This window comes from Physeter macrocephalus, chromosome 21 (genome assembly GCF_002837175.3).
Source record: "Physeter macrocephalus isolate SW-GA chromosome 21, ASM283717v5, whole genome shotgun sequence".
Classification (NCBI taxonomy): Eukaryota; Metazoa; Chordata; class Mammalia; order Artiodactyla; family Physeteridae; genus Physeter; species Physeter macrocephalus.
In genome coordinates, this window is record NC_041234.1 from 83,839,363 (window position 1) to 83,866,069 (window position 26,707).

At 36.1% G+C, this 26,707-nt stretch overlaps 1 protein-coding gene across 2 annotated transcripts in view; it reads left to right on the forward strand.

Annotated features, from left to right (window-relative positions):
* The window catches only part of COL4A5 (collagen type IV alpha 5 chain), a 257,406-nt gene that overhangs the window by 185,271 nt on the left and 45,428 nt on the right, over nucleotides 1–26,707 (forward strand). For both annotated transcript variants that reach the window (XM_024128226.2, XM_024128225.2), the window contains exons 28-36: nucleotides 1,156–1,253; nucleotides 2,536–2,686; nucleotides 8,253–8,366; nucleotides 13,785–13,952; nucleotides 14,796–14,885; nucleotides 15,364–15,513; nucleotides 16,901–16,999; nucleotides 18,380–18,469; nucleotides 18,873–19,012. In XM_024128226.2, coding sequence (XP_023983994.1) covers nucleotides 1,156–1,253; nucleotides 2,536–2,686; nucleotides 8,253–8,366; nucleotides 13,785–13,952; nucleotides 14,796–14,885; nucleotides 15,364–15,513; nucleotides 16,901–16,999; nucleotides 18,380–18,469; nucleotides 18,873–19,012 — 1,100 coding nt within the window. The remainder of the gene's footprint in view (nucleotides 1–1,155; nucleotides 1,254–2,535; nucleotides 2,687–8,252; nucleotides 8,367–13,784; nucleotides 13,953–14,795; nucleotides 14,886–15,363; nucleotides 15,514–16,900; nucleotides 17,000–18,379; nucleotides 18,470–18,872; nucleotides 19,013–26,707) is intronic.

The window sequence follows — 26,707 nt, forward strand, 5'->3', positions numbered from 1 at the left end:
CCTTTGTATTTCTGCAGTGTCAGTTGTTACTTCTCCTTTTTCATTTCTAATTCTACTGATTTGAGTCTTCTCCCTTTTTTTCTTGATGAGTCTGGCTAATGGTTTATCAATTTTGTTTATCTTCTCAAAGAACCAGCTTTTAGTTTTATTGATCTTTTCTATTGTGTCCTTCAATTCTTTTTCATTTATTTCTGATCTCATCTTTATGATTTCTTATCTTCTGCTAACTTTGGGTTTTTTGTTCTTCTTTCTCTAATTCCTTTAGATGTAATGTTAGGTTGTTTATTTGAGATTTTTCTTGTTTCTTGAGGTAGGATTGTATTGCTCTATACTTCCCTCTTATAGGTACTTTTGCTGCATCCCATAGGTTTGGGGTCATTGTGTTTTCATTGTCATTTGTTTCTAGGTATTTTTTGATTTCCTCTTTGATTTCTTTAGTGATGTCTTGCTTATTTAGTAGTGTATTGTTTAGCCTCCATGTGTTTGTATTTTTTACAGATTCTTTCCTGTAATTGATATCTAATCTCGTAGTGTTGTGGTTGGAAAAGATAATTGGTACAATTTCAATTTTCTTAAATTTACTGAAGCTTGATTTGTGACCCATGATATGATCTATCCTGGAGAATTTTCCACGAGCACTTGAGAGGAAAGTGTATTCTGTTGTTTTTGGATGGAATGCCCTTAAATATCAAATAAGTCCATCATGCTTAATGTGTCATTTAAAGCTTGTGGTTCCTTATTTATTTTCTGCAATTGTTTTTAGATCACTTCCAGAATTATTTAGTAGGTCTTTTATCATACTGTATCCAGATGTAAGCAGAAGAAAAGTTTCTCTGCATTTTTGTGTTGGATTCATTCCTTAATTTTCGTTCTATCTTGTTGGTAATAGCTTTGATTTTCCTTAGAAGAGCATATCTTCCACACACATTATCCCTATATGACAATAATAGGGGACCATATGGTGATTGAGAGAGAATATCAGGTATGTGTGAGGCTTAGTCTGAAGTAGTCATCTAGAATGTCGTTGTGGTTTTACCATCTTACTGTAGTCGTTAAGCACGATTGAATAGGGTGAAAATGTGGGTTTGGGAGTTTGGGTATCTTTCTTACAGTGTCTTCTCTTTGGAGTTTAAAAAATGGTTTCTAACTTTACAGGTTTTCCTGGAATTCCAGGACCTCCAGGAGCACCTGGGACACCTGGAAGAATTGGTCTAGAAGGTCCTTCTGGGCCACCAGGCTTTCCAGGACTAAAGGTCTGAGACATTTTAATTTATATTTTCTTCTTTTTCTATTCCCCCTACCTTCCTTAGCCTTCTCTATTTTGATTTAGACATCATCCCAAGTCTTCACTATATAAATAAAACTTAACTTATTGTATTTTTATTTAAAAATATTTAATTCCAAATACTTTTTAATAGTCCAAGGGGTCAAATTTGAAGCAAAAAAAAAAAGAAGTTTCTGAACCTGTTTAGAGTGACTGGTTATATGATGAGATGAGATGAGAGAATACAATCATCAGCTTCCCCTGTGCTTTTTTCTGTAGTACCATCATTCCATTTAATCTCTGTCCATGTCTGTGTGATGTTGGGTTGAAGTGGTGTTGAATATCATGTCAAGTACTTCTCATACGTTTCCCCTCTGTCCCAATTCCATCCCAGATACTTAATGCATATCATTGCTATCGACTTAGTAGTAATCATGGTACTGTGTTTGAGTTGGTTTCTATTCCTCTTACTATATTTTAGCTAATCTAAAATTTTCCTTAGTCAGTCTTCAGCAAGCTGCCATGGTACATAATTATCCTAACTGTTCCTGTATTTTCTCTTTGTTTAATTAATTTAAACTTCCTGTGTTTTTATGATTACTATCAATAACTTTTTTCCATGGGAAGAAAAATTGACCATGGCCACAGTTCTCATGAGAAATCACTTCTCTATTGATTGTTTTTATTTTATTATTAACCTTTTCAAATGAACGCAAAAGTAAAAGGAATAATGCAGTGAACTTTCATATATCCATCACTCAGATTCCAAATTATAAAGATTTTATCATATTTGCTTCATCTACGCTTTTTTTCTTTGCTGAAGTATTTTAACCCAAATCTCAATATTGTGTCATTTCATCTATAAATATCTATACTTCAGTATTCATCTCTAAGTAAACAGACATTATATAGAAAACCCACCATTCTATTATCATACTTAAGTCAAATTTAAAATAATCATCTAATACAGTACCCAGTCTGTAATCATATTTCATCACTTTGGTTCTTTAATCTCTTGCTGTCTCATTTTTTTTTTCTTGTCCTGAAACCAGACCAAATAATTCAATTTGTTTTACTAAGCCCAGTTTCCTATTCTTCCAGATGTTCTGTCCTGCATGCCAATTACTTTTCATTTAATTATCCTACTCCCTTTACCATGGCAGGGGTGGGATATTACCTTGTATTTTCTGCTTTAAATTCTCTATAGTATACATTAAACACCAAGAAAGTCATGGGAGTTTTTGTTGTGTTTTATCATGTGTATGCTCAAGGGAGAACCAGGATTTGGGCTACCTGGGCCACCTGGGCCTCCAGGACTCCCAGGTTTCAAAGGAATACTTGGTCCGAAAGGGGATCGTGGTTTCCCAGGACCTCAAGGTCCTCCAGGACAAGCTGGCTTGGATGGGCTACCTGGACCAAAAGGTATGGAGGCTGTTGCTACTTCTCAATTTGCTTTTAAATTTATATAAATTGAAACTGTTGTGACAGTTTATGGGTGATAATCCCAATTAACTAGAAAGCCCATGCTGCCACTCTATCATGGCTTTTAAAAAAAATCCTCCATTGGTATGTGTTGTGTTTTATTTCATTGTATAGATGATACAATCATATATGTATTGAAGTAACACTTTTGTAAAAGTCTTCCCTTTACCCCATATCCATCCACTATGTTCCTCCCCATCCCATATGCAGCTATTTTTTAGTTACTTATTTATGCTTCTGGCGTTCCTTCATACAAATACAAGCCAATAAGAATATATATATATAGTTTAACATCTTTATTGGAGTATAATTGCTTTACAATGGCGTGTTAGTTTCTGCTTTATAACAAAGTGAATCAGCTATACATATACATATATCCCCATATCTCCTCCCTCTTGCGTCTCCCTCCCACCCTCCCTATCCTACCCCTCTAGGTGGTCACAAAGCACCGAGCTGATCTCCCTGTGCTAAAGAAGAATATATATTTTTTTATTTCCTACCTTTCTCAAAAGATAGAGTACTACCTTTTTCACTTTACTTAATTCATTTAACTTTATATTCTAGAGAATCCTCCATGTTAGTACATAGAGATTGTGATTTTTTAAAAATAGTTGCCTAGTATTGAATTGCTTGGATATGCCATGGTTTATTCTACCAGTTGCTAGTTGCTAGACTGTGTTTTTGACAATATTTTCTTATTAGAAATAGTGCCACACTGAATAATCTTGCATACATGTTATTTCATGTGTGTACAGGTGTAATGTTAGAATAGAGTAATAAAAATGGGTTTTCTGAATGGAAGGGCAAATGCATTTCTAGATATTGACAGATTCCTCTCCATTGTACCTTTTTACACTCCCCCCCCAAAAATGTATGGGTGTGCTTGTTTCCCCACAGCCTTGCTAAATGAGTATGTTGATAAACTCTTGGATTTTTGCCAAACTGTTGGAAACAAGTAGGTATCTCAGGATAGTTTTTTAAACATTTTATTGTGAAAAATCTCAAACACACAGAAAAATTAACAAGAATTGTACAGTGAAAACCCATCTATCTACCACCTAGATTCTACAATTCACATTTTATCTCTCTGCCAACATTTAATTTTTTAAAATTTTTTATATATAGCAAAGTAGAAAGAATTTTACAGTGACTACTGTATACCCACCATTGATATTCTACTATCAACATTTTACTATGCATGATTTGTCACAGATTTGTTCATCCCTTTCTCCTTTCATTGATTTATTTTTAATGCATTTCAAAGTAAATTACAATAGCAATGCACTTCTCCCTAAATACTGCAGCATGCATGTCTATGGTTGTTCTTTTTCTTTTGATACCCTACGAAATGTAAAATAGATAGCTAGTGGGATGCAGCGACATAGCACAGGGAGATCAGCTCGGTGCTTTGTGACCACCTGGAGGGGTGGGATAGGGAGGGTGGGAGGGAGGGAGACGCAAGAGGGAAGAGATATGGGGATATATGTATATGTATAACTGATTCATTTTGTTATAAAGCAGAAACTAACACACCATTGTAAAGCAATTATACTCCAATAAAGATATTTTAAAAAATGAAATGTGCAAATCTTAAGGGTGCATTTTCTGGATTTTAACAGATGCATACTCCTGTTTAACCAAACCCCTGTCATGATCCCAGAAATTTCCCTTTTGCCCCTTTCCTCAGTCCTAACCCCAACATCCACAGTGGCAACCATATGGTAATGATTTTTTTCATCAAAAATTAATTCTACCTGTTCTAAGAAATCCTTTGGAATTATATAGCATGTACTTTCTTTGTAAGGCTTCCTTCACTCAGATTATTGTTTTTGAGATTCATTCATGTTGTTGTGTTTATCAGTAGTCCTTTATTTTTTTTAATGAGGATTTCATTGTATAAGTATACCAAAGTTTGTTTATCCATTCTCTGTTGATGGACACCTGGACTGTGTCAAAATGTTTGGCTATTATGAGGGAAACTCTTAAGAACATTCTTTTACAACTTTTTTTTAATGGATATGTGCTTTCCTTATGCTTGAGTAAATACCTAAGAGTAGAATTGTTGGGTCATAAGACAGGTGCATGTTAGTTGTATAAGACACTACTAGACCTTTTTCAGGGAACCCTTGTACATTGTTGGTAGGAATGTAAATTGGTACACCCACTGTAGAAAACAGTATGGAAGTTTCTCAAAAAACTAAAAGTAGAACTACCGTATGATCTAGCGATCCCACTCCTGAGCATATATCCAGAGAAAAACACAATTCAAAACAACACATGCACCCCAGAGTTCACTGCAGCACTATTTACAATAGCCAGGTCATGGAAGCCACCTAAATGCCCATCAACAGACGAACGGATAAAGAAGATGTGGCACACATATACAATGGAATATTACTCAGCCATTAAAAAAGGAACAAAGTTGTGCCATTTACAACAACATGAATGGACTTCGAGGGTATTATGCTTAGTGAAATAAGTCAGACAGAGAAAGACAAATACTGTATGATAGGACTTATATGTAGAATCTAAAAAATAAAACAAAATAGTGAATATAACAAAAAGGAAACAGTCTCACAGAAATAGAGAACAGACTAGTGGTTACCAGGGGGGAGAGGGAAGGGGGAGGGGTAAGATAGGGTAGGGGATTAAGAGGTACAAACTACTGTGTACTGTAAAATAAATAAGCTACAAGGATATATTTTACAGCACAGGGAGAATATAGCCAATATTTTATAATAACTATAAATGGAGTATAACCTTTAAAATTGTGAATCACTATGTTGTACACCTGAAACTTATATAATATTGTAAATCAACTATAACTCAATAATAGAAAAAAGAAATTACTAGACCTTTTCCCAAAATGGTCGTATCATTTTCTAACCAACATGGTATGAAAGTTTCAGTTGTTCCACATTCTCGCCAACATTTGGTTTTATCAGTCTTTTCATTTTTGAATTTTAGTAGGTATGTAGGTAACGTATTTTGGTTTTAGTTTGCATTTCCCTGATGACTAATGATGTTGAGCTCTTTTACATGTACTGGTGAATTATTTACATATTCAGATATTTTTCCCACTTTAAAATATGGGTTGTTTCTCTTTTTATTATTAAGTTGGAAGTGACCTTTACGTATCCTGCACACTGGTTCTTTGTCAAATACATGTTTATGAGTATTTTATCCCTATCTGGCTTGCCTAGTGTATTTTGATGAGCAAAAGTTTTAATTTTATTGATTTTTCATTTATCAATTTTTTTCTTATTTGATTATTATTTTCTGTGTTTTATCTAAGAAAATTTTCCCTGTTCCAAAGTTGCAAATATATTTTTTTATTTTGTAAATTTTATAGTTTTAGCTTTTATATTGGAGACTATCATCCATTTCAAATAATTTTGCTTAGCATCATTTATTTAAAATAGCTCCCTCCTCACTGGATTATTTTGGTGTCTGTGTCAAAAATCAAACGACTGTTTATGTGTGGGTGTATTTCTGTTCTGTCAGTTCTGCTTATCTCTCTTACTATCCTTAAGTTCCTACCAACTGTTTATATTACAGTAGCTTTACAGTAAGACTTTATGTCAGGTAATATAAGTTCTCCAACTTTTTTCTTTAAAAAATTTTTTTTTGTCTATACTAGGTCCTTTTCCTTTACTCTCAGGGTAGTTTAAAATTTGTATTTCCATTATTATGAGGGAAATGGACCATCTTTTCATATATTTAAAGGACATACATATTTTTTCCTGTAAACTGCTCATGTCCTTTGCTCATGTCTTTATTGGTTTCTTCTATCCCCTTGCTTTTGATTTCCCTGATTATATATATGAATAGAATTAGTCTAACTGGTTTGGCAATTGTTTTTTTTTTTCTTTCTGGTTTGCAAGGAACTAGACTCTCCTGGTCAACGTTTTGGCTCCCAGAAAATAATCTGAAGAACCCCATGCTTCTGAAACATGTTGGATTGATTCCTATTAAAGCAATAAAACAGCATTGCCAAATTTAACCAGGCTATATTCTGCCAGCAAGAGCCCCAGACTAACCCAATACAAATTGTTCTCAGATAAGCGCTTTTAAAAATACCTTCCTGTCTTTGAGTACACAATTCTGGCCGGCTATAAACTGTAACACTCAAAGTTACAGATAGTGTTTCCCATCAGTTACCTCCCCCAGCTTAAACCTGTGACCCCCAAAACTTGCAGATAGAAACATTTCAAATGATAAGCTATGTGGCAAACAGTCTCCATATGGAAATTACTCACTCATTATATTTTGTTTATGAAAATATCCTTGAGACAGAGGTTGGGAAGAAAGGGGTTGAAGCCCATTTTAAACATCAGCTCTTTATCAAGCATTTGCCTAACCTTTGAAAGGAAGTATAGGATCCCCATATCCTAATAGGAATCATTCCCAAATATTAAAACCTCAGTACAGTTCCTAAGGTGCTAGAAAATAAAAAGAATTTGGGGCTTTCTGCCACGAAATTCCTTTATTTCTCAAACATTCATTATGTTCTTATTCTGTGTCTATTACTACTTGAATCGTTAGAAACACAAAGGCATAGACTCTGCTCTTAAAGATCTCAGAGATTGTTCTCTACTATAAGAAAATCTAGGTGGCATCACCATGATAGTGTTTATCTCAACAGGAACTTTTATGAATATGTATCACTAATGTTTTGGACCAATAGACCATAGTCAAAACACAGCAAGCAGATCACAATAAAAGTTGACCCACCAGATATACTTACAGCAGTGGCTCGGTATCAGAACTTAGTGACTAAACTATAGGAGAAATTGGTACAACATTTTCAAGGCAACATAGTGACCAATAATAAATTAATAAGGCTAATATCCATCAGGAAATAACTATATGAGGAAGAAAATGTGCTTAAGACTGAACATTGGAATCATTAAAAAAGAAAAAAATGATGACTTTGGAAGCATTCAGTTTACCTCATATGTTACTTTTGTTCAGGGCTGCATCTAAGGTGCCTTGGGAAGCTTCATATACAAGGTGACATTTGAACTGAATCTTTAGGGAAGAATGTTCCAGGTAGCAGAAATAACGTGCAAAATATCATTGTGACAAATAGAATGGTGTGTTTGTAAATATTTAAATAAATAAGAAATAAAGTATAATTTGCAAAAAATCTATATCATATCTAGAAATTAATAAAACAAAATGTGCCTAATGTACTTGTGGGAAAAATTAAAACTCTATTATTAACAACTTGAAAAAGGGTAGAATTAATTGGTTGATAAATCATATGTGTAGATGGGAAGAGACAGTCAATTCTCCCCAGATTTGTCTGCAAATATACTGCATTTTCAGTGAGAATTCAAGTAGAAATTTTCTGGATATGACATAACTGATTTTTGATATTTAGCAAACATATGATAAAACATACTACAAACTCATTGTAATTATAACTTTGTGAACCAATGCTAAAGACTAGTGACTCAGCTATTGTTGTTTTTAATATCTAAACTATATTTATTCCTTAAAGGTGACATTGGACCAAATGGACAACCTGGGACAATGGGACCTCCTGGGCTGCCAGGAACAGGTGTTCAGGGACCACCAGGGCCACCAGGAATTCCTGGACCAATAGGTCCACCTGGTAAGATTGGAGTAAATGTGTATTTTGTAGCACTAATTATGTAGAGGTTGATTAGCCCCTCAATAAAGTGTAACCTATGTGACAGTCTTCCAGAAAACAGATTTGAGAGTTAACATGTCCACTCATATAATTATGTAAAAGTGAAAGAGCACAGATGACAAAATAAGAACTACTTTAATCCCTGATATTTCCCCTCCCTGTTAATTTAAAATTGAGCTATTAACAACAGTGCAATTTAACAATTGCAGTGTGTTGCCATGGCTTATAATCATTGAGCTAGTCATAGCCTTGGAATCCCAGACCTTCTAGCACTAATCATTTCAGACCTGAGTAGCTATATGGCATTAATAGACCTTTGTGGAACCTCATAACATTTCTTAGCACATGAGAACTAGGGTTAAAAAAGTTCTTTGAAAAATATTTCTTAGGCATTCTCAATTCTTTAAATAAAAAAAGTGAGTGTACTTGAATTTTCTCTTCTTTTGCCCATAAATCAGCATTTTCTTTGCAACTCATAAGCACACTAAGGTTTTTTTTTAATACGAATACTCATAAAAGTTTTGTCAGCTTGTAACCTAATAGAGAATCATATGATTCCTCTATGTTTGTGTGAGAACTTACTCCGGTTTTTGGATTCTGAGCCTTCTGGTGATGTGAATTATTTTTATCTTAATCTAGGCAGGCATAGTAAGGGCCACACTTGGGCCAAGATTATGTTATTGCAAAGCACTATAATAATATATGAAATTAAAACAAATATGGAACATTTAATCATTCCTTACTTCACATGAATACATCGGATTACTTAAACGCACCGTTCAGATATACATACATTGACTTTGAAACAATGGAATATATTTTCTGACCTTAAATGCCAATAGGTATTTTGTTACTTATTATGCTAAAAATCTAGAAACACTGATTAACAATATAAAAACCCTGGAAAGTAAAGGTTATTTTTGCTTATGTCCTATTTTAAACATTTATTTTATGACACATTATACCTTTTTTTTAGTGGCCCCTAACATGTCACTACTGATTTAGAAATAAGAAAACTTACAGGGTTGCTTTGAACCAGCTTGTTAAAAAGAAGTGCTTCAACATTCATGAGAAAACCATCTGTCCAACTAGCAGGGGGATCTTGAGAGAAAACAGTTAATTTTTAGGTTTGGCCATTATAGTCTTGGCCCGCTGTTTCACAAAATGGCTAAAATGAATTTATCATTTCTGTTGTGTTTTGTCATTTATTTTATTTCCCAAAATTGCATGAGGTTTTGGAAGCATTTTGAATTCTTAAATCACAGCTTAGCAAGAATAAAGAGACCCACTGTTAATACCAATATGAACAAAATAAAAATACATTCATTTGTGCTTTATGCCTTTTCAAATTTAGCTAATGCTCTACGATGTTTCATTCATCTAATGTTGTTTCTTTTTAACTGATGGATATATAGGTATATTTATAAAGTCCATATAGAATGGGCAGGGGGAAAAGTAATGATGCTGAATTTAATCTCATCTCTTCCTTCTGTAAATATATATTTTGCTGCAGAATTGAAGATCTTAACTAATACGGTTCAACAAACAAATGAAGTGAACAGCAACTGCCATGAAAATGTATTGAATGCATTCTTATTAATATAGAAATGTTCTCAAATCACATTTTTTTTACCACAGGATGACCACATTTTATATTTGATAATAGCAACATATACTCACTTTTAAAGTAAATTTTATTTGTATCACCAAAGCAGAATATTATCTTAGTCCATTTCAAAAATACCATAATTTCTGTTTGTACATCTCAATAACAGGATGATGAGCAAGACTACTACTAATATCTTGATACACCTGACTTATACTGCATGGCTGAAATTCTAACTACCAATGTTTTTAATAAGAAGCTTATTAAATATACTTGCTGTGTTTCATTTTGCAGTAGAAAACTTAATGCAAAGTATTCTATGTTGTCATTTCTCCAGAAATATATGCTTTTCAGGCTTTTCTTTTGACTCCGGTTTTCTATTATTTAATTAAGCTTTACTATTTGTCATTCTCTTTTCCATAGCAGGCTGTACAGTTTAATGCATGTTTATAAGTTAAAGACCTGTTGAATATCAATTCCTCATTTGGCAGTAGGGAAATAAAATTTTTTTAAAATGCCAAGGGACGAGAAGCAAAATGCTTTTCACCCCATGCCCTAGTAACCCAGGCAGAAATGGAAGTTGTTGGTTCTTATTTGGTCTGGCCAATAACTAGAAGATAATTGCTTTATTTAATCTTTTTAGAGGTCAGTTAAATATACTCAATTCCATGTCTACAGATAATACCCTAACCTGAGTTAAATGTGTTGTAACACTTGCCCAGTCTCAGGAACAGGTGCATGGCTGAATCAGCTCAGGCTCATCACCACGAATGTGAATCAAAGGAACAAGGAGGGCTTCCCTGGTGGCGCAGTGGTTGCGCGTCCGCCTGCCGATGCAGGGGAACCGGGTTCGCGCCCCGGTCTGGGAGGATCCCACATGCCGCGGAGCGGCTGGGCCCGTGAGCCATGGCCGCTGAGCCTGCGCGTCCGGAGCCTGTGCTCCACGACGGGAGAGGCCACAACAGAGGGAGGCCCGCATACCACAAAAAAAAAAAAAAAAAGGAACAAGGAATTAGTCGTGTTATTTTTATAGATGAAGGAGAGTACATTGTAGTTTTCTAACTTTTTTTGGCTATAAAACCCTTGGGCTGTCTGTGTGTGTGTGTGTGTGTGTGTGTGTGTGTATGTATGTAAGTATGTAAAGTTTTCACAGATAATGCATGCTTTTGGAATTTTTTTTCCATAAACTCATTCCATTTGGCTGCAAATAAATTTAGAGCATTATACACCTCTAATGTACTTAGCCTCTATAGATACATCTATATAATTCCTTTTATTGTGTAAGGAGATTCAGCAGAGCGTTTGAATTTATATTGACTTTCTTCATTCTGGATCTTACCAGGATGCCAATTCCTGACATAATCATGGAAAAGATCTATGCTATGAAAAATGCAGCATAATATCTGTTACTATTACTAATGACAACGCAGAGATCTTTGCCTAGTACATGTAGTTTGCTTAATCATAGACTGCACTAATAATTATTGAGTTATCTGTACCTAACCTGTTACAGTATAAAATCAAGTTTATTTTTAAATTCTAACTAACCTTTAGGAGCTTAAATTCCAAAGTGATCATTCACAGCAATATAAAGATCAGAGATAAATAAGAGTGTGAATCTGATCTTCATCAGAAAATATTACTTTTTGTGAATGTAAATATTTTATTGTGTTTCTGTTGGCAAACACATTTATAGTATATGTTATATGAGCATCTGAGCAAATGCCTAAAATAAATTTCTTTACTGATTACTAATATATGTTAGTAGTGAATCAATGTCTAATAAATTCCATTCGTAAACTTTTTGTTCTAATCTTTACATGGTTAGTTTTGTTTCCTAACCTAATGAATCTTTTTGCAACTTGCTTCTGCTTGGGTGGTTCATCTTGCTGCTGAACTGTAACTTCCTGCCTCTTGAACTTCAGGTCTACCAGGTACTGTAGTTCTCTCTCAAAAGCCTTATCTTTTTCTTTTTTAATATTGAGAATTTATTATATTAGAGCAAATCGAAAATATCATTCAAATATAATAGGATCATCATAAAAGATACAAGAGATATTTCATGAAAATGGTTCTGAGAAACTGTAAATAGGATATTTCCTTTGATTTATTATCTTTTGAGCTCTATTGAGGTATAATAGACAAATAGAATTGTAATATATTTCAAATGTACAATGTGATTATTTGATATATGTATACGTGGTGAAAGGATTTTCACAATCAAGTTAACACATCCATCACCTCACATATTTTCCGCTTTTTGTGTGTGAGAACCCTTAAGTTCTACTCTATTAGCAAGTTGCAGTTATACGATACAGTATTATCAATGATAGTCACCATGCTATACATTAAATCCTCAGAACTTATTGATCTTTTTTTTTCCAAAAGCCATATCTTAAAGCTTTAAACTTGGAAAACAAGATTTCTCCAGGTTGAAGTCTTTGGTTTCTTTTAATTATTTTGTAGAACCACTCTCTTGGAGCATATTTCAAAGGACTAATTAGTTATCTTGAAAACTCAGCTATTAAAAACTACTTGGGCTGTAATATAATAATAGACAGTGATTCATATAGGGCTATAATTGTGCACATGATTAGATATCTCATCATGTTTCATAAATATAATAATATAAAATATCTCTCCCCTTTTAATAATCTTTTTACTATGAAATGGCAGCATTGGAATCATCACTGCTGTACCAACTAAATGGAATTCTCTAATCTTCAAAGTGAATTTAATCAGTTTAAAGGCATGCTGGTATATGACATCAAACAGGTCTTAAAATGCCAGCATCTTGCTCTTTTATAAAAATAATTGTCTGTGAATCTTCAACAATAATAAAATTAGGTCTTATTGTTGAAGGGATGCTTGGAATGGTCACCTGTTTCATCCCACAGCTTTCAGTCAGTTATGGCACATCCCCATTTAACAGATGAGGACCAACAACATTAAGTGACTTAATAAGTCACGTAACTGATAGGTATTGGAGTGGGAACTTGCACCATGTTTGTAGTGTAATTCTTTTTACTAAACATATTCTTTTTTAACCACCTTGTTTTCTGGAGTATATTTTTGCAATGACATATTTTTTCTATAAAATCCTGGCTGGATTACTGTGAAACAAAAATTAACAACAAAGACTAATAATAATGTATTATTAAAACAACATGTAAAACAAAGCCAAAATAAAGTCAAAAGGGCCCATGTAACTTACTTATTCAGTAATTAATCTTTTTATGGATTATAGAAATACATCTTTATAATTCATAATACCTTAGAGCAATGCAAATCCAAGTGTGGTCAATGGACCAGTGTCGAATTACAAACTGTTTGTTACCAGTCTGCACTGGAATTAGAAGAAATAGAGAGTAAGCATTTAGAAACTTTTATAGCAGTTTGACAGTGTAATTATATTTGTTGAATATAATAACCAAAAGGTAGGATTGTATTTTATATGTCTTTGATTTTTTTATTTTAGTATTTTAGTAATTTTTATTGTGTTTTATTTAAAAAATAGTCCATGATGGACCAGGAATTAAGAAAAGATTGGTTGTTCATGAGAAATAATTTCAGAAGCACCTTCTTAGAGAAATATACTTGAGAATCCTAAAGTTTTATTGTTGGTTATTTTCTGTGCATGATGCCAAAAGTATCCCTAACTCACTGTTAGGTTTGTTATATACAGGATTCTATCACTTGTTTGCTAGAAAAATAACCAGATACATCTCTTAAAACTGCTTCAATACTTTTTAATATTGGTTTGTATTAACTAGGCTTGCATGGAATACCAGGAGAGAAGGGGGATCCAGGACCTCCTGGATTTGATGTTCCAGGACCCCCTGGTGAGAGAGGCAGTCCAGGGATCCCTGGAGCACCAGGTCCTATGGGCCCCCCAGGATCACCAGGGCTCCCAGGAAAAGCAGGTGCCTCTGGCTTTCCAGGTAATTTTTTAGTCTTCCCTGATTTTGGATTCAGGAAATTAAAACTAATATGACTCTGGTATATTATCCTCTTGTACTTTTCTGGATTGACACTGTCCTTTAAGAAAAAGTGTTAAATGTCTTTGATTGTAGGAAACTCACTTTGCTATTTGCGTTACACTTTTTCTCTCTTAGGGCTCCAGTTATATATTGCTGTGTAACAAATGACCCCAAAATTTAATGTTTTAAATCAACCTTTTAATTTTGCTCAAGGTTTGCGGGTCAGGAATTAAGGGATGGCTTGCCAGGGTTGTTTATCTCTGATCCGCATGGCATCAGCTGGAGTGGTTGGGCTTGAAGGATCTACTTCTCTGACACTTGAGTGTTCATTGGCCTCTTCACATGGTATCTCATTATCCGTAGAGGTACTTCACGTTATGGTAGTATCAGGGTAGCTGCTCTCCTTCCAGGGCAGCTGGCTTCCAAAAGAGAGAATCCCCAAAACTGAGAGTGTACTAAGAGCCACAGATGGAAGCTGCAAGACTTCTTATGAGCTAGCATTGGGAGTCATACAGTGTCACTTAGTCAAGGGTAAGGCACAGAGTCATCCCAAATTCAAGGGGAGAAGGCTACTCTAGGCTGTGTATACTGGGAAGTGTGGTTCATTTGGGGACCATCTTTAGAGACTAACTACCACAATGATATAGGCAGTAGTGGTCACTAAGGTTACAGTAGTTGGAAAGGGGTGTAACTTAGTGCCTTGCCTCCAAGTCTCAATAGTTTTCCAGTTGACATCTTTAAACTTATCTTTTATCTTTCCAAGGTCAAGGAAAGGTAAAAGATACTTATCGATATTCTTAAAAGGTGCCAAAGGTGAAATGGGTATGATGGGACCTCCAGGCCCAACAGGACCTTTGGGAATTCCTGGCAGGAGTGGTGTTCCTGGTCTCAAAGGTAATATTCAGGGTTTGCTGGCAGATGCATGAAAGAAAGAAAGTTAAATATTTTACTTTATGTCGATACAGAATATTTTTATTTGACTGCTTTAAAATGAGCAGTGCTTACTGGTATTTTGTTTCTTGTATTTTCATGGCATTTAAATAGGCACTGTTTTAAGTTTGGTGGTATGCTTAGCTTGAATACTATGAAACATGGTAAGTGCTTAGCTCAAAAATAACAGAATATAGGGATTAAATTTTTACTTTTTACAGTCTTTGTAACTGTCAAAGAATCCCAGAAGAGAGATTGTTATTTGAGTGTAAAAGTGTGTGTGAGCTCAAGTTATTTATAGACAGTAAATAAGGTGCCTAAGTGTTTTGGGTGGTCAGTGGCCTACCCAACTAAGTAACATATGAATAATCTTTATATATGCATTAACCCTGGATGGATTAAATCTGATCTGCTGTGTCTTCCCCACACATGTTGGGTTTAGGTGATGATGGTTTGCAGGGTCAACCAGGACTTCCTGGCCCTGCAGGAGAGAAAGGTAGTAAAGGAGAGCCTGGCCTTCCAGGCCTTCCTGGACCAATGGATCCAGATCTGCTGGGCTCAAAAGGAGAGAAAGGGGACCCTGGCCTACCAGGTGAGTGAATGTGTTTATTTATTAACGTGTTTCCTGCTATATATGAATTTTAATTTTTAATAGCATGGAAAGTGACTTGTAATCCAGGACTCACCAGCAAAAGGCAGTTAGGTGCATCAAATTTTGGTAATGAAAATTAACTTTCACTGATTTCACTGATCAACTTTTGTTTGAGTATATTCTTTGTAGTTTATCTGTAACAAACTATGAGGTTTTAAAATAGACAGTCACTTTCAGGCCTTCCAGAAAATAGTATATAGGATGTGGTCAAGAGAAAAAAGATATATAGCCAGAATTACTTGGAAAACAGATTTCAGTGTTTGGAAAATTTGCTGGTCCTTTAAACTTTTTCGCCTTGAAACCAGATGAGGATGAGTGGTACTTTGTGTTGCCCTGCAGTGTTTTGATATCCACATCATGCTTGACTTTTAAGTACAGTTCATTGTTATTCTACCCTGGAAGAATAAACAAGTATTGGACTATGAACAGCCAAGCTCAGCTCTGGGGGAGGTCGCTGAAAGTAGGTCTAGGGAATGACTGTGTTGTTAGTTATTTTATGAGAAGCAAATAAGGTATGAAGTGTAACAGGTTTTTAACATTTAAAAGTCCTTTTTTCTTTTTATGAAAGTACAATATATTCATAACAAAGCACCAGAGAAAATGAATAAGCACAGATCAGTAAATAAAACACAATCCAATCTATATAGAATAGTCTTTCAAGCAACACGGAACTTTAAAAACTATCTATGTTTATTTGCAGATCGTAGTAAAGCTTGTGACTCTTTCTGTGTTGTAACCATTACTACTGTCAGTCCGCGTGTGAGTGTGTGTGCGGGTGTGTGTGTACACAGATGTTATAAGCTTCCCTATGAGCAGGACGTGGTGGGATTTCTCCTCAAAAAAGAGTGTTAAGACATTACTGTGATTTTGTATATAGTCACGAAAGAAGCAAAGCCACCTAATTTTTTATTCTTGTTAAAATGAGATACCTTTCTTGACTTACTTCTTGCAAGGCTTCTCTTCTCTTTCCATTATGCCTTCTGCAAAACAGAGGCAATAAACTGTATTTTCCTGTGATATAGGGTTATTAAAGATAGTTATAGAATCTAAGAGATAGCTTAGAGATAATCCTCCCCAATTCCTTCATTTTACAGTGTAAGAAACTGAGGCCCAAAGAGGAACGTGACTTAATTATTGAGTGTTCTGCAACTCTTAATGGTAGCTAAATAAAAAAGTGGGGGATTTTAGTGAGTCCAGTGCTGTTGGTTCATACTATATCAGAATATCACTGTATTTCATTCATATTTCAGAGTTTGGTTAGCTTGCTTCACCAGATTTAGTTAATGATATCAGCCTAACTTGTCTTTCTTATACTCATCCTTGGAAGGTATTCCTGGAGTTGCAGGGCCAAAAGGTTATCAGGGTTTGCCTGGAGACCCAGGGCAACCTGGACTGAGTGGACAGCCTGGATTACCAGGACCATCGGGTAAGTATGATAAACCACCTCTAGCAATTGGGTGGTTGATCCTGAACGCTGGAACAAAGTAATTATGTATTTATCATGTGTGATGATGTTTTGAATCTGGTCATGGCAATATGCTTGGGTGGCTACTGAGATACGGACCTCTCCTTAACAAAAATGTTGCCATTTGGCCCAAGTGTCAACCGACAAGATTTGCAGAATATTTTGCTTTGCTCGGTTTCTTCTTTTTGTGGCATCAGTATGTACGCAAAATCAGAAGTACATCCAAGTAAGGTGCTGTGTTTTATTTATATACATTGCAGCATATGTAAATAAGACAGGTTATCTGGTAGGAGCCTAAAGAATTCACCCTTTTCAGTTCTCTATCTTCAGACAAGTCAATCATTAAACCATGTAAAACAGATGGCTGCCAATTCTATTTTTAAAAGTTTCTAGGGATAAAAATTTCACAGTCTACCTTGGTAATGTGTTATAGCATTCATCACTCTTACAGTCAACGTGGATTTTTTTAATTATTTCTAATAAAACTCTTTCTTGCTGCTTCTTAAGCCATATTCTTTTAGTTGGGCCCCTAAGGAATAAAGAGTAGCTCATCTCCATCTTTGTAAGAGCCTTTTAGGTCAGTTATTCTGTTCTGGACTCTGTACTGCATTACCTTGATGTAGTGGGAACGAGAAATTATCTCCTTTTCTATCCTTCACATATTTTGCATTTTCTTCCCCAAGCTGGAAGACAGTGTGAAAGAAAATAATATTTAAGGCAACATTGTGGTCCTTGGAAAATACCTGGGTGACACCACAGAGCTCAAGTATCTAAGCTCTGGGAAGAATGTGTAAGCACAACAGCCATGACTGTTGAGGGGAGATAGTCCAGTACTTCTCCATCAACTCTTATCTATCCCTGGCCTAATGTGCTGAGGGTGTATCATGACAGGTTACCACTTTCCTCTTCTGGTCTCACATGATCAGGCTCTACATGGGAATGCCACTTCTGAATCTTTTAAAAAGAGTCCCTTTATATTGGATTTACCTGTGATAAATATAGTAAGGTACTTACTTATACAGAAACGACAAATAAGATTTCAGGTGATTGGAATAGTTTTAGGGCAAGAAACAAGGTGTCTTGGTGAAAGTTTTGCAGTTTTAAAATAAATTTGTATTAGGAAGCCTCTGTTACCATGATTACATTGTAATATGTTCCTAAAGAGATTTCTTAGGTAACTCTTACCTGTTTTATGCTGAGTTAGATCTGTGGAACTTAATCATATGTTAATATTTAATCCATTCAATCTCACACTTGCATTTTAATTACAACCCATACCAGGAAACCAGACAACCTTCATATTGCTGAGTTGTCTTAATTTTACCAATTTGACTTTTGTAGGTCCCAAGGGTAACCCTGGTCTCCCGGGGAAGCCAGGACTTACAGGACCTCCTGGACTTAAAGGAAACATAGGCGATATGGGTTTTCCAGGTGAGTGATGAAAATTTCCCAAATATTTAGTTCCATTAATGGAAGATGGTTCACTATCTTTGTTATTAGAAATGAGACTGGTATTAATAGAGTCAAGCTGAGACAATATCTAAGGCAGTCAGTGGGTAGAGCTCTCTCATTACCCAAATATTTGAAGTGCGAATTAAGAGACAGAGCTTTAGAAAGAATTCACAAACTTACATTTTTTTCTCCAGCTATACCCCCTTTCACTTAAACTTCCTTGAAAAATAGGCTTTTATATAATCCTGGTTGTAAAGCTCATTATTATACATATCAGAATTTGCAGAATTATTTTAAAAAATATTTTTGCTTGGTCATGTGTATCATATATATCCCACAAACAATATTTTGTAAAAGATTGCATATTACATGTTTCCAACAGGCCCCCAGGGTGCAAAAGGGTCTCCTGGACCTCCTGGAGTTCCTGGACAACCTGGCTCCCCAGGATTACCTGGACAGAAAGGAGAAAAAGGTGATCCTGGTATTTCAGGCATTGGTCTTCCAGGTCTTCCTGGCCCAAAGGTAATCCTACTCAGGTATATGCCTGAGCAGATATGATTTTTCTTTAACATTGTGCTCGTTCCTAATTCTTACTTAAACCAACTATAGAATGGCATGGTATAGTCTGGGCAAGAAGTTCATTCCTTCTCTTTTCTCCTATATTGTAAGGAGAGATATATTTTAGGTTTGCAGCCAGTCCAAAAAAAAGGGGGGGAAATCTTTCTGATTTCTTTATTTTCCCTCTATCTTACTCTTTGAGTATGTTTCAGTAACCCAAAAGCATATTTCTGCCTAGTTTTGGGTTCTTTTTCCTTTTTAGTGATGTTGTTGGTCTTTGTCCTAATATTATTATTAACTAATTTGAAGAGGCTTATAAGCAAAGTAACTTATAAAATTAATGAAGGTGCAGTAGTGTTCTTAACTGCATATCTGAGGTGGTTCTCCAAAAACAGTTTTACATATCTCTCTCTGTCCCTAGTCAGTGTGAAAACTTTGGTGGTATTTCTCAAGCAATCAAATCTAGAACTTGTTTAAGAATCACTGGACTCACAAATGTTTGATAACTGCTTAATTCCCTGTAAAAAGGTAGTAATTGCTATTGATTTGCAGAAGTATTTTATAACTAGCAGAAAGGTTTCCATTGTCTAATGTATATGTTGCAAGTATTTTCTCCCAGTGAATTGTTTGTCTTATAATGATGTTTAATCATTCAGTTACAACACAAAACCTGAGAGTATTAGAAAAGGAATTGTGTTACTCAACTTCCATGAAAGTAGTGAAAGTTCCCACTGAGATAAGAATTTATTGAATAACATTTTAAAGATAATTTCTTTTTAATAGTATACAAAAAGACTATGTTTCTTTAAATATTTCTTTTCTTTTCTTTTTTTGGCTGCATCGGGTCTTAGTTGTGGCATGCAGGATCTTTTATTTGTTGCGGCATGCGGGCTCTTCACTGGGGCGCGCAGGCTTCTCTCTAATTGTGGTGCACGGGCTCCAGGGTGCGTGGGCTCTGTAGTTTGTGGCACGCAGCCTCTCTCATTGAGGCACGCAAGCTCTGTAGTTGTGGCACGTGGGCTTAGTTGCCCCGCGGCACGTGGGATCCCAGTTCCCCAACCAGGGATTGAACCCGTGTCCCCTGCATTGTAAGGCAGATTCTTTACCACTGGACCACCAGGGAAGTCCCCCAAAAGACTATCTTTTGATTGCCCAGTCAATCAACTTATTTTAAGAAGAAATCAAGAGAAATTTCTGCATATTAATTGTGGATTAACAGTATAAAGTTTATTGAAATGAATCTTAATTTTTTCTATTTAAATTTTATCAGTAATACATGAATACATATTTTACTAAAAATAATAATACAGGCATATCAAGGGCAAAAGTGAAAATCTCCTTTACAACATGTCTTCTTTATTCCATTCCCTTCCCCATAGAATCCACTGTTAATAGTTGGTGTGTAAATTTGAATCCCTTGCAACATACTCTCTTTCTCTTTCTCTCTCTCGATACACACACACACACACACACACACACACACACGCACACACATATATACACATACACACAGAATTTTGTTTTTTCTACACTTTGTGCATATGTAGAGTCATAGAATACACACTGTTCTGTATGTTACCTTATCACTTATGTTTTTTAATATTTCTTCTTTCAGTATATCTTAATCAGTTTTCTTCGTCGATGTACATCATTGTTAATGGCTGCATGATATCCTACTTCTGTTGCAATTCATATCATAATAAACATTCTTACACATATCTGTGGACACGTACAATTATTTATACTGTAGAGATTCTTAAAAGTGAAATTGCTGGGTCAAAAGATAATGTGCATTTCAATTTTTGTCTTTTTAAGTTTTTATATTAATAGTAGCAGATTGATTTTAAAAATCAACCAGCACACCGTAGTATATACAGAAATAGAAATATAATGTTGTATACATGAAACTTTTATGTATAATGTTATAAATCAATAAAAATAAAATCAACCAGTATGAAATAATGTAAAATGAGAACTCTTCTTTCCACACATTTACATACTCCAAATCCATAGTTCTTCCCCAAGGTAACCACATTTAATAGTTCCTCATGTATTTGTCCAGAAAAGGCTTTTTATGCATCTATATGTTTGTATATATGATAGGTATTTCATCAATTTTAAGACTCAGTTTTGTACAATTCAAAATCTCTGATATTGAGGTGCATCGTACAATGGGAAACATCTTACGATTACAATTAGAAGCATTTTTCCCTCAGTTATTGATGCATGGAATGATGCGGCATCTTCTAATGGAAGTTATATTTTTATTTATATGCATGAAATCATATTCAATACTATATATCTGCTCTGGACCTAATGGTCATAGTTTAGTAGATCTTAGCATACTTTCTTTATCAGCCTATAAATATACACCCCATTCTTTTCATAATTGTATAGTATTTTCTGTTTAGGTTAACCATAAATAATTTAACCTATTATTAGTACTGAAATTGTTTCTGTATTTTCATGATTACAAACATATGTTGCACTGAAATTCTTATCCATATCTTACATAAATATCTTAAGATTATTTGGTAAATATTGCCGTAGAATAAATTCTGAGTAGATTTGCTGGAATCCAGCATACATATGCCTTTTGGTTTTTTAACATCTTTATTGGAGTATACGTGCTTTACAATGGTGTCTTAGTTTCTGCTTTATAACAAAGTGAATCAGTTATACATATACGTATATTCCAATATCTCCTCCCTCTTGCATCTCCCTCCCACTCTCTCTATCCCACCCCTCTAGGTGGTCACAAAGCACCAAGCTGATCTCCCTATGCTATGTGGCTACTTCCCGCTAGCTATCTATTTTATCATTGGTAGTATATATAAGTCCATGCTACTCTCTCACTTCGTCCCAGCTTACCCTTCCCCCTCCCAGTGTCCTCAAGTCCATTCTCTACATCTGCATCTTTATTCCTGTCCTGCCCCTAGGTTGTTCACATGCAATTTTTTTTTAGATTCCATATATAGGCGTTAGCATACGGTATTTGTTTTCTCTTTCTGACTTACTTCACTCTGTATGACAGACTCTAGGTCCATCCACCTCACTACAAATAACTCAATTTCATTTCTTTTTATGGCTGAGTATTATTCCATTCTGTATATGTGCCACATCTTCTTTCTCCATTCATCTGTTGATGGACACTTGGGTTGCTTCCATGTCCTGGCTATTGTACATAGAGCTGTAATGAACATTGTGGTACATGACTCTTTTTGAATTATGGTTTCTCATGGTATATGCCCAGTAGTGGGATTGCTGGGTCGTATGGTAGTTCTATTTTTAGTTTTTTAAGGAACCTCCATACTGTTCTCCATAGTGGCTGTATCAATTTACATTCCCACCAACAGTGCAAGAGGGTTCCCTTTTCTCCACACCCTCTCCCTCTCCAGCATTTATTGTTTGTAGATTTTTTGATGATGGCCATTCTAACTGGTGTGAGCTGATGCCTCATTGTCGTTTTGATTTGCATTTCTCTAATGATTAGTGATGTTGAGCATCCTTTCATCTGTTTGTTGGCAATCTGTATATCTTCTTTAGAGAAATGTCTATTTAGGAATTCTGCCCATTTTTGGATTGGGTTATTTGTTTTTTTGATATTGAGCTGCATGAGCTGCTTATAAATTTTGGAGATTAATCCTTTGTCAGTTGCTTCATTTGCAAGTATTTTCTCCCATTCTGAGGGTTGTCTTTTCATTTTCTTTATGTTTTCCTTTGCTGTACAAAAGCTTTTAAGATTCATTAGGTCCCATTTGTTTATTTTTGTTTTTATTTCCATTTCTCGAGGAGGTGGGTCAAAAAGGATCTTTCTGTGATTTATGTCATAGAAGGTTCTGCCTATGTTTTCCTCTAAGAGTTTTATGGTGTCTGGCCTTACATTTAGGTCTTTAATCCATTTTGAGTTTATTTTTGTGTATGGTGTTAGGGAGTGTTCTAATTTCATTCTTTTACATGTAGCTGTCCAGTTTTCCTAGCACCACTTATTGAAGAGGCTGTATTTTCTCCATTGTATATTCTTGCCTTCCTGGGATAAACCCCACTTGATCATGGTGTATGATCCTTTAAATGTGCTGTTGGATTCTGTTTGCTAGTATTTTCTTGAGGATTTTTGCATTTATTTCTATTCTGATCTTTATGATTTCTTGCCTTCTACTAATTTGGGGTTTTGTTTATTCATCTTTCACTAGTTACATTCAGTGTAAGGTTAGGTTATGTATTTGAGGTTTTTCTTCTTTTTAGCTTGTATTGCTATAAACTTCCCTCTTAGAACTGCTTTTGCTGTATCCCGTAGGTTTTGGGTCATCGCGTTTTCATTGTCATTTGTTTCTAGGTGTTTTTTTTTATTTCCTGTTTGATTTCTCCAGTGATCTCTTGGTTATTTAGTAGTGTATTGTTTAGCCTCCATGTGTTTGTATTTTTAACAGATTTTCTTCTGTAATTGATATCTAGTCTCATCGCGTTGTGGTTGGAAAATATACTTGATTTCAATTTTCTTAAATTTACCAAGGCTTGATTTGTGACCCAAGATATGACGTATTCTGGAGAATGTTCCATGAGCACTTGAGAAGAAAGTGTATTCTGTTGTTTTGGGATGGAATGCCCTATAAATATCAGTTAAGTCCATCTTCTTTAATGTATCCTTTAAAGCTTGTGTTTCCTTATTTATTTTCATCTTGGATGGTCTGTCCATTGGTGAAAGTGGGGTGTTAAAGTCCCCTACTATGATTGTGTTACTGTCAATTTCCCCTTTTATGGCTGTTAGTATTTGCCTTATGTATTGAGGTGCTCCTATGTTGGGTGCATAAATATTTACAATTGTTATATCTTCTTCATGGATCGATCCCTTGATCATTATATAGTGTCCTTCTTTGTCTCTTGTTATAGTTTTTACTTTAAAGTCTATTTTGTCTGATAAGAGAATTGCTACTCCAGCTTTCTTCTGATTTCCATTTGCATGGAATATCTTTTTCCATCCCCTCACTTTCAGTCTGTATGTGTCCCTAGGTCTGAAGTGGGTCTCTTGTAGACAGCATATATATGGGTCTTGTTTTTGTATCCATTCAGCCAGTCTGTGTCTTTTGGTGGGAGCATTTAATCCATTTACATTTAAGGTAATTATCAATATGTATGTTCCTGTTACCGTTTTCTTAGTTGTTTTGCTTTTGTTATTGTAGGTCTTTTCCTTCTCTTGATTTTCCTTCCTAGAGAAGTTCCTTTAGCATTTGTTGTAAAGCTGGTTTGGTGGTGCTGAATTCTCTTAGCTTTTGCTTGTCTGTAAAGGTTTTAATTTCTCTGTCGAATCTGAATGAGATCCTGGCTAGGTAGAGTCATCTTGGTTGTAGGTTTTTCCCTTTCATTACTTTGAATGTGTCCTGCCACTCCCTTGTGGCTTGCAGAGTTTCTGCTGAAAGATCAGCTGTTAACCTTATGGGAATTCCCTTGTATGTTATTTGTTGCTTTTCCCTTGCTGCTTTTAATATTTTTTCTTTGTATTTAATTTTTGATAGTTTGATTAATATGTGTCTTGGCATGTTTTCCTTGGATTTATCCTGTATGGGACACTCTGGACTTCCTGGACTTGACTATTTCCTTTCCCATATTAGGGAAGTTTTCAACTATAATCTCTTCAAATATTTTCGCAGTCACCTTTTTTTCTCTTCTTCTTCTGGGACCCCTATAATTCCAATGTTGGTGCGTTTAATGTTGTCCCAGAGTTCTCTGAGACCGTCCATAATTATTTTCATTCTTTTTTCTTTATTCTGTTCTGTGGTAGTTATTTCCACTATTTTATCTTCCAGGTCACTTATCCGTTCTTCTGCCTCAGTTATTCTGCTATTGATTCCTTGTAGAGAATTTTAAATTTCATTTATTTTGTTGTTCATCATTGTTTGTTTGCTCTTTAGTTCTCCTAGGTACTTGCTAAACGTTTCTTGTGTTTTCTCCATTCTATTTCCACGATTTTAGACCATCTTTACTATCATTACTCTGAATTCTTTTTCAGGTAGACTGCCTATTTCCTCTTCATTTGTTTGGTCTGGTGGGTTTTTACCTTGCTTCTTCATCTGCTGTGTGTTTCTCTGTCCTCTCATTTTGCTTAACTTACTGTGTTTAGGGTCTCCTTTTTGCAGGCTGCAGGTTAGTAGTTCCCATTGTTTTTGGTGCCTGCCCCCAGTGGCTAAGGTTGGTTCAGTGGGTTGTGTAGGCTTCGTGCTGGAGGGGACTAGTGCCTGTGTTCAGGTGGATGAGCCTGGATCTTGTCTTTCTGGTGGGCAGGTCCGTGTCTGGTGGTGTGTTTTGTGGTGCCTGTGACCTTATTATGATTTTAGGCAGCCTCTCTGCTACTGGGTGGGGTTGTGTTCCTGTCTTGCTAGTTGTTTGACACAGGGTATCCAGCACTGTAGCTTGCTGGTCGTTGAGTGTACCTGGGTCTTAGTGTTGAGATGGAGATCTCTGGGAGAGCTTTCACCGTTTGATATTACGTGGAGCCAGGCGGTGTCTGGTGGACCAGTGTCCTGAACTCGTGTCTCCCACCTCAGAGCCACAGGCCTGACACCCAGCCGGAGCACGGAAACCCTGTCAGCCACACGGCTCAGAAGAAAAGGGAGAAAGAAAGAAAGAAAATAACATTATTAAAATAAGAAATAATTATTAAAAATAAAAACAATTAAAAAGTAATCAAACAAAACACAAAAAAATGGACAGACAGAACCCTAGAACAAATGGTAAAAGCAAAACTCTACAGACAACATCACGCAAAGAAGCATACACATACACACTCACAAAAAGAGAAAAAGGAAAAAAATATATATATATATATCATTGCTCCCAAAGTCCACTGCCTCATATTTGGGATGATTCGTTGTCTATTCAGGTATTCCACAGATGCAGGGTGCATCAAGTTGATTGTGGAGATTTAATCTGCTGCTCCTGAGGCTGCTGGGAGAGATTTCCCTTTCTCTTCTTTGTTCACACAGCTCCTGGGGTTCAGCTTTGGATTTGGCCCTGCCTCTGCATGTAGGTCACCTGAGGGTGTCTGTTCTTTGCTCAGACAGGACGGGGTTAAATTAGCAGCTGATTAGGGGGCTCTGGCTCACTCAGTCTGAGGGGGGCGTGGAGGGGTACGGAATGCGGGGCGAGCCTGCGGTGGCAGAGGCCCACATATCTTTCCACCAGGCTGAGGCACACCGTTTGTTCTCCCTGGGAAGTTGGTCTGGATCACGGGACCCTGGCAGTGGTGGGCTGCACAGGCTCCTGGGAGGGGAGGTGTGGATAGTGACCTGTGCTTGCACACAGGCTTCTTGGTGGCTGCAGCAGCAGCCTTAGCGTCTCATGCCCGTCTCTGGTGTCCGTGCTGATAGCTGCGTCTCGCGCCCACCTCTGGAGCTCGTTTAGGTGGTGCTGTGAATCCCCTCTCCTCACACACCCCGAAACAATGGTCTCTTGCCTCTTAGGCAGGTCCAGACTTTTTCCCTGACTCCCTCCCAGCCAGTTGTGGCTCACTAGCCCCCTTCAGGCTGTCTTCACGTGGCCAACCCCAGTCCTCTCCCTGGGATCTGACCTCCGAAGCCCGAGCCTCAGCTCCCAGCCCCCACCCGCCCTGGCGGGTGAGCAGAGAAGCCTCTCGGGCTGGTGAGTGCTGGTCGGCACCGATCC